This window comes from Scardinius erythrophthalmus (assembly GCF_964197995.2).
Source record: "Scardinius erythrophthalmus genome assembly, chromosome: 2".
NCBI classification, from domain to species: Eukaryota; Metazoa; Chordata; class Actinopteri; order Cypriniformes; family Leuciscidae; genus Scardinius; species Scardinius erythrophthalmus.
Window position 1 is genome coordinate 7,727,624 of NC_138222.1, and position 8,796 is coordinate 7,736,419.

At 38.6% G+C, this 8,796-nt stretch overlaps 1 protein-coding gene across 1 annotated transcript in view; it reads left to right on the top strand.

Annotated features, from left to right (window-relative positions):
- cpne7 (copine VII) overlaps positions 1–7,407 on the top strand; it is a gene marked incomplete at both ends in the record, with an annotated part of 48,387 nt that extends 40,980 nt beyond the window's left edge. The window contains 2 exons of the mRNA XM_081351942.1: positions 3,986–4,222; positions 7,267–7,407. Of these exons, the coding sequence (XP_081208068.1) occupies positions 3,986–4,222; positions 7,267–7,407 (378 nt within the window). The remainder of the gene's footprint in view (positions 1–3,985; positions 4,223–7,266) is intronic.
- Between the last annotated feature and the right edge of the window lie 1,389 nt (positions 7,408–8,796).

Genomic DNA, 8,796 nt, shown 5'->3' on the forward strand with positions numbered 1-8,796 from the left:
TCTATTTTAGATGCAACTGTTTTTATTACATACATGCAACATGTCAACTAGATATTAGAGTATTAGGAGACTGTCTGCTTAATATCTGCTAACACTTATTTTAATGCTCCCCCAACAGACATTGCATCCAGGTCGCATTCAGTCACCATTATACGAGAGCAACTGCTATCATGTTTTGCCTCAGGACGGCAATTGCGAGTAAATTGTTTTGTCATCTTCGCAGAACTGTGATATAATGAGATCACAAAATAACATTATCTTTAGTAACAGTGTGAAAGCGAATAGCTCATAACAGGCACAATACCAGTATAAACATAGCTCTATGGGTGCAATATGCGTTACATTATTAAACATGCGTCATCGTTTTCAAATACCTCAGTTTTCATACACTGTTAAAAATTACCTGTAAATTTTACAGTAAAATACTAGCAGCAGGGTTGCCAGCCAGTTACTGTATTATTTACAGTAGCGTTTCTCCAATTTAATTTACAGAATTTTACTGTATTCTCTGATTACAGTAAATAACTGTTTTTTTTAATTGTTGTATTTTTTTACAGTAAGCTACAGAATATCTGTATTTGCTATATCTAGAGGAAGTATGTAAAATGGAGAATACAAATATATGATTTCTGAATATTAATGACCGGCAGCTGAATTTTAAATGTAAATTATTTAACAACATAAGCTTTAAACAATTGTTTTTAAAAACATAAAGTGTTGTATAATGCACAACTTAATTCCCCTATTACTTCACAAAACAAAAAAATAATTCAACATACTAATCTTGAAAAACAGGTCAAAATGTATTTAATTTATAACTTTAAAATCTTTATGAAAAGTCATAAAACAGTGTATTTTGTATTATTTTGATTTCATTTTTATTTACAAATTTTTTTATTTTTTTTTATGGACATGAAATTAAATATTTTTTAAAGGAGAACTTGGTAACTTTTTTAACTTAATAAAACTGTCTAGAAATCATTTGGATGGTTAAACAACCTGTTATGGTGATATTGGTGACTTTCCCCGCTCACTAATCACTTTACGGCAATTCAACATAAACACACACGCATGTATGATGTATTACCAGATTACCCACCTCGGTAGACAAAGCTCCACACGATTCAGTTGGCTTGCTCCGATCAAAACAAACGCACATGAGCAGCGGTAGACAGGGGTAGGAGGCCACCGCAAGTGAGTTTTTTACGACCGTGTTGTGACATATACGCCCCCCCACAGCTGTAGGGGGAGCTCGTGGGGAAAACATGCGACAACAAAAGGGAAAATCAGCGAAGAAGTGACTAGAGTTCGCTAGAGTTGCCGAGTTCTCCTTTAATTACTTGAAACAAATTAGCCATCATGGCCCTTTACACAAAGAAGAAATACGCAAACAACATGCATTTAAAACCACAAGTTGACCAACATGATCATAATAAAATTTCACCACTTCATTACCAGACCAACATGTCCAAACAACAAGGCCCCAAGTGAGTCCAACAAATTTCTGATCAAAAATGGAGAACAATTCAGCTCCAGAATGCTGTTCCATCACAGGATGCAAAGAGTGGCTAGAAATATCGAAAAGAACAAAGAGGACAATATATTAGATATATTACAAAACATAATGATACAGTCAGAGACAGATAGAGGGATGACAAATACAGTTAAGCCCCTTTCACACAGACAAAATACACGGATAAAGTGACCCCGGATTTGACCCGGGTTCGTTTGATTTTGGTTCATTCACACTGCCAGTGATTTTCCGGAATCAGAGAGTGCGTTCACACACAGCCCGTAAAAATCCCGTAAAGACACGTGGCATCGATGTGACTTGTAATGTCTCAGCAGCGTCTTAAGTTTGCTTATAAACCACGCCTGTGCATTTTTTTCTCTGATTCGATCATAAACTTGCGCATTACATACCGTTTCACAGCTGGCAAACGATCCCGGCTTCAGCGTCATCACTACGACGCGGCATTATTACGGCTTTTGTTCACACAGCGCGCGTTCCAGGACCGAAGACGGCAATGTTACTACTGTAGGTCCCCAACCCGGCATCGATGCCGGCATCAATCCCGGGTCGTGTTTGCGTTCACACAGAAAGCGTTCTGGCAATTTCCCAGGATCATCGCGCTGTGTGAAAGGGGCTTTAGAGACAGATAGAGAATATTAAAAGGTTACAATTAAAGGAAAAATAGATCTCTCTCTGTGTGTGTGTGTGTGTACTACTTACATTTCAGAAATTCCACTGATAATCCATCACTTTGCTGGGCAGAGTGGCAACATGTGGGTTTACTGCAACCTGTTTCTTCTGTACCATTTGCCCTTTCGTTTTAGATGGCGATTTTCCTCTCGACTTCTTTGTTCCTCTTTCCGGATTAATACATACAAAGCGCCTAAAGGGTCAGGAAACAGACAATATGTAATTAAGATTGGTTTTAAGTTTTTGAGGCTTGTAATCATGTTTTTGAAATTGGACCATATATTAGAGCAGTGTTTCTCCTCCCAGGAAGATGTCCACTCACCCGATTTAACTCATTAGCTTGCTAGTGTTAAAGAGGGAGACATCTAAATCATTCGCCCTAAAAATTCTCTCTTCTCGAGTTGAGAAACATTGTCTTAAAGGCCTCAACATGTCTCAGTGTGGACGGAAGGCCAAAATGGAGAGAAAATTAGTTTTCAAATGAAAACGTATTAGTGTGGACAAGGCCTTAGTCACACCGGCTTTACACACTCGCCAAATTAGAATTCGCCAAATTTATCCTTGTGCATGTTGGGTAATCAGTCTAAGGAATATTTTCAGCTTATATTATTCAGTAATATAAGTTCATTAGAGTTCATTTTTTGTGCCTTTCTAAATGAGGTATTTGGCTTTGAGTCCCTTGCAATAATATTGCAGTGTTCATTTTATCATGCAAATAGCAGTGATGGTTTCTACCCTTTCCAAATTTGCATTGAAAGACTCCTTTCAATGAAAGGAATTAATGTCAAAGGAGGAAGAAGTTAATTTAAAAAAAAGGTAAATATTCACAATGAAATATGCAGGTGAAAATCATTTAGATTCTGGACTATAGGTGAAATGTGACTAAAAAAAAAAACAGGATTTTTCTCTGAAATGCATGGTTTAATGAATTTGCCTTTGACTATCCTTTTGTTCCCCCTGTCATTGGTTTGTGCACATAACCTTAGAAATGTAGTCATGGTCCAAATAAAACCTTTTAGCTGATTATCTTGAGGGCTGTTTTGGTAATTAACGCAGCTACAATCAATTTAGAATTATATTAAGTCACTTAACATGGCATTTAATGGTTTCGGGTCAAATATTTGCCCTCAAGCTTAGCAATGCATTGCTCTATTGCATTGTTGTCTTCTACACACTATGTCCTTGTGTTGATCTTCATCTATTATTAAACTTGATAACCCCTTCCCCAAAAGTGATCGTTTTACAGTAAATGAGCTCAGTGAGATCAATGTTCAGAAACCAGGCCATTCATTCAAACTGTAGACTTTGCATGTTTAATGTTGGCTGGACCCCTGGGATGTTCAGGCCAGTAAATATAGACAATTTTAGCCTAGTGACTGCCTATTTTAGAATGTATCTAATATTCTGTTCATTACTATCGAGGCATTTAAAGGAAAAGTTCACCTATAAATTAAAATTCAGTTTTTATTTACTCACCCTCATGTTTTTCTTAACCCAAACTCTGTTTTTTTTTTTTCTTTACAACACAAAATAATAATTTGATAGATTTCTTTTTGCACTTTTTTGGGGGGCAAAAAATCCACAAAAAAATGTTTTTTTTTGTTCCACTGAAAACATAATACAGGTTTAGAACAACATGGGGCTCAGTAAATAATTACAGAATTTTTATTTTTTCATTTTTCATTGAAATTAAGTGCTTAGTGGATGAGCTTCAGACATGTTTATAACAGTGCATAGTAAAAATGAAACAAAATACCTGATAACAACCCTTTTCTCTGCCAGCTATATCATATCCTGCTGATCCTCACAGACGGGGTGGTAACAGACATGGCCGATACACGGGAGGCCATTGTTCGGGCCTCCTACCAGCCTATGTCCATCATCATAGTAGGAGTGGGAAACGCCGACTTCACGGACATGCAGATCCTCGATGGAGATGATGGAGTCCTGCGCTCACCCAAAGGGGAACCCGTCTTGAGGGACATTGTCCAGTTTGTGCCCTTCAGAGACTTTAAAACGGTCAGTTTTTGTCAGTCACTGGGAATTTGCAAATACATGTGTTATTGTAGATCCTGTTTCTCCTGTAGATCCTGCATCTTAGAAAGAGGGTATCTGTGTATACAAAATTAAACCTAAAATTTTAAAAATCTTTCTTAAAAAAAACTAAACAAAAACAACTAAACAAAATTGTAATATAATTTTTAAAATGTTTATAATGAAAAACAAAAACAAAAATATCAAGCTAAGTAGCAATTATTTTAATCCTCGCCCTTTCAAATGTCAAAGGTTTCCACCTCAGAGTAAAATATATTAAATAAAAATAATAATAATTAAAATAAGAAATCACACTGAGATATAATGTACACTCACTGGCCACTATATTAGGTTCACCATGCTAGTACCGGATTGGACCCCCTTTTGCCTTCAGAAATGCTTTAATTCTTCGTGGCATAGATTCAACAAGCTGCTGGAAACATTTCTCATGGGAGATTTTGGTTCATGGTTATTTGATATCATCACGCAGTTTCTGCAGATTTGTTGGCTGCAAATCCATGATGTGAATCTCTCGTTCCAACACATCCCAAACGTGCTCTATTAGATTGAGATCTGGTGAGTTTGGAGGCCATTTTAGTATAATGAACTCACTGTCATGTTCAAGAAACTAGTTGGAGATGATTTGAGCTTCGTGACATGACACATAATGCTGCTGGAAGTAGAACGTGTTGAGCGTTCAGAGATGCTCTTCTGCTTCGAGGTTTGACGTGTTGAGCGTTCAGAGATGCTCTTCTGCTTCAAGGTTTGACGTGTTGAGCGTTCAGAGAGGCTCTTCTGCTTCAAGGTCTGACGTGTTGAGCGTTCAGAGATGCTCTTCTGCTTCAAGGTCTGACGTGTTGAGCGTTCAGAGAGGCTCTTCTGCTTCAAGGTCTGACGTGTTGAGCGTTCAGAGATGCTCTTCTGCTTCAAGGTCTGACGTGTTGAGCGTTCAGAGATGCTCTTCTGCTTCAAGGTTTGACGTGTTGAGCGTTCAGAGAGGCTCTTCTGCTTCAAGGTCTGACGTGTTGAGCGTTCAGAGATGCTCTTCTGCTTCAAGGTTTGACGTGTTGAGCATTCAGAGATGCTCTTCTGCTTCAAGGTCTGACGTGTTGAACGTTCAGAGATGCTCTTCTGCTTCAAGGTTTGACGTGTTGAGCGTTCAGAGAGGCTCTTCTGCTTCAAGGTCTGACGTGTTGAGCGTTCAGAGATGCTCTTCTGCTTCAAGGTCTGACGTGTTGAGCGTTCAGAGATGCTCTTCTGCTTCAAGGTTTGACGTGTTGAGCGTTCAGAGATGCTCTTCTGCTTCAAGGTCTGACGTGTTGAGCGTTCAGAGATGCTCTTCTGCTTCAAGGTTTGACGTGTTGAGCGTTCAGAGATGCTCTTCTGCTTCAAGGTTTGACGTGTTGAGCGTTCAGAGATGCTCTTCTGCTTCAAGGTCTGACGTGTTGAGCGTTCAGAGATGCTCTTCTGCTTCAAGGTTTGACGTGTTGAGCGTTCAGAGATGCTCTTCTGCTTCAAGGTTTGACGTGTTGAGCGTTCAGAGATGCTCTTCTGCTTCAAGGTTTGACGTGTTGAGCGTTCAGAGAGGCTCTTCTGCTTCAAGGTCTGACGTGTTGAGCGTTCAGAGATGCTCTTCTGCTTCAAGGTCTGACGTGTTGAGCGTTCAGAGATGCTCTTCTGCTTCAAGGTTTGACGTGTTGAGCGTTCAGAGATGCTCTTCTGCTTCAAGGTCTGATGTGTTGAGCGTTCAGAGATGCTCTTCTGCTTCAAGGTTTGACGTGTTGAGCGTTCAGAGATGCTCTTCTGCTTCAAGGTTTGATGTGTTGAGCGTTCAGAGATGCTCTTCTGCAGATCTCGGTTGTAACGAGTGTTTATTTGAGTTACTGATGCCTTTCTATCAGCAGGAACCGGTCTGGTCATTCTCCTCTGACCTCTGGCATCAACAAGGCATTTACACCCTCAGAACTGCCGCTCACTGGATATTTTCCCCTTTTCTGACCATTCTTTGTAAACCCTAAAGATGGTTGTGCTTGAAAATCCCAGTAGATCAGCATTTTCTGTAATACTCAAACCAGCCCGTCTGGCACCAACAACCCTGCTACGTTCAAAGTCACTTAAATTTAATTTCTTCTCCATTCTGATGCTCAGTTTGAACTTCAGCAGATCATTTTGATCATTTCTACATGCCTAAATGCATTGAGTTGCTGTGATTGGCTGATTAGATATTTGCGTTAATGAGTAGTTGAACAGGTGCACCTAAGAAAGTGGCCAGAGAAATTAAATGTGAAAAAGTTTGAGATGTAATGTTGCATATTCTGAGAAATTAAGTCAAGATTAAACCATTAAACCATTAAACCAAACCCCAAGCCTAACCCTGTAGTAAGTACATGTTGTCATAATAATATTACTCAGTAGCTTATTGTACAATTACACTGTAACAAGGACACCTCAAAATAAAGTGTAACACAAATTGAACACAATTTTGTATGTAAGTACATAGTAGTTAAGAAACCTAATACAAAATGTGACCAATAAAATGATAGTTATAAAATTATAGTCTGAATTTTAAGGCCTTCGCAGACAAATTGTAATAGATTGTAATATTTTTCATGGCCTTAAGATTTGAAAACTAAAAGGAGCAACGGATGCCTTGCATAAATGACGTGGTGCTTTGGTGAATGATGCAGGCAGCGAGGCGAACCAGCATATGCCAGTGTTGCAGAAATATCTCTTAGAGCTGCACAGTTCTCTCCACAAGAGCGGTTTGTTCCCTCCACGCATGTAAACACCCAGAAAACAAAACAAAAAACAAAAAAACAATAATTTTAGAGAAGCGAGGATTAAAAATGTGTAAATACTCTCACCAGCCTGCTGCTTGGCTCTCCACCAAACAATTTAAATCGCAATTTGTACTTGCCTTATCCCTTTGTTTGGACACAATTTACCATGAATGTGGTTGATTTGCTCTTTTTCACTATTGTTAATGTTTTTCCCTCTCACCGAGGCCAATAAAAGTGTAACTTTTGCAGGCTTCACCAGCTGCACTGGCAAAGTGTGTCCTAGCGGAGGTGCCTAAACAGGTAGTGGAGTACTTCAGTCACAAGGCCATACCACCCATAAACCCAGTGATGAATTCAAACCCCAACTCCATCGCCAACACACCTGAATAACACTCAAACCTCCGGACAAGCCCTTTACTCCTCAACGGTCCAGCAAAGAGAGTGAGAGCTGGGACAGGGGTGCTCTGCCACAACACACAGTACATTGACTACATTTGTTCATTCATAAGGTGTTTACACACGACTGACGGTATGGATCTCGGTGGCCGATCTTACCCTTGACATCATGACTGCCCCCTCAGCATGCAAACTGGAGTACATTGGATTCCCATCAGCACCACAGGCCTTCTGATCCCCGCTGACTCTTTTCAACTGCACAAGGCCACTTCTGCATTCTGCTGTTTTGTACGCCCTTAAGAGCTTTCCAAGACTTTGCTCTCACTGCCTGTGGGCTCCTTTCATTTCTGGACTCCTGGAGAACTGGAACAGAACTGGCCACAATGTAATATGAAGAATTATTCTATAGATAATTGCATGTACATTGACTGACAGAGTTCGCTTTGGTTTCGCTGGAAACATATGCATATTTCATAGCTAAAATCATGATCATTTTGATGTAAAGATAATGGGTGTGAGAATGGTCATCAACTGACTTGTCAGTCAGGTAAACGTTTAAATATTTTAGCGGCGGTGCTTTGATTAGCATGCTGACAGAGCGCTGTTTGACTAATTGCACGGTGAAACCCACTTGGAAAACCTGTGTTTTCAAATCCATCGCCTTTAAAGTACCGGTGCAACAGCCATAGACATGCAGACATGCTGTTTTGTAAGCATCTTACGCTATGAGCATTCTTAAGACGCTACGTCAAGTAAAAAATAGCTGTTTTTCAGGATAATACCTTTTAAAAATGTATCTTGAGACCCTTGAAATCTATTTCATTATGTCTAACTTGAATGCATCTGTTAGCATCCCATAACAAACATGTCTGATTGGTGAAAATGAAACCAGCCTGATTATACAGGGCAGATAGCCAAACAGATAGTCCCGCCATAAACTCACTTCACCTATGAATGAAGTCTTCTCTTGTGAAAAAAATGATCTGTATTGTTTTGAATCTGCACTTCAAATCTTAAAAGTATATTTAAAAAAATATGATATAATATTAATGAAAAAAGGCCACTTAAGTGTACTTAAAGAGAGCCCACTTTTATGAAAGTTTAACACACTTAAGTACACTTTTAAAAAGTACACTTTGTAATATCAAATTAAAAGTTTTACTTTAAAGAACTTTTTAAATTGAATATTTTGTGCTTATACTAAAGCACATTTAAAGTGATTGATTCTAATTTGACTGTTGCGTGTTATGAAAAGTTACCTTTAAAGTTAATATATTTAGAATGTACTAAATTGCAACTTTATTACAAATATATTTAAATATATGACATATATTAAAGTATATTTTAATTGACTATAATTGAATAGTAATTCACTATACTTTC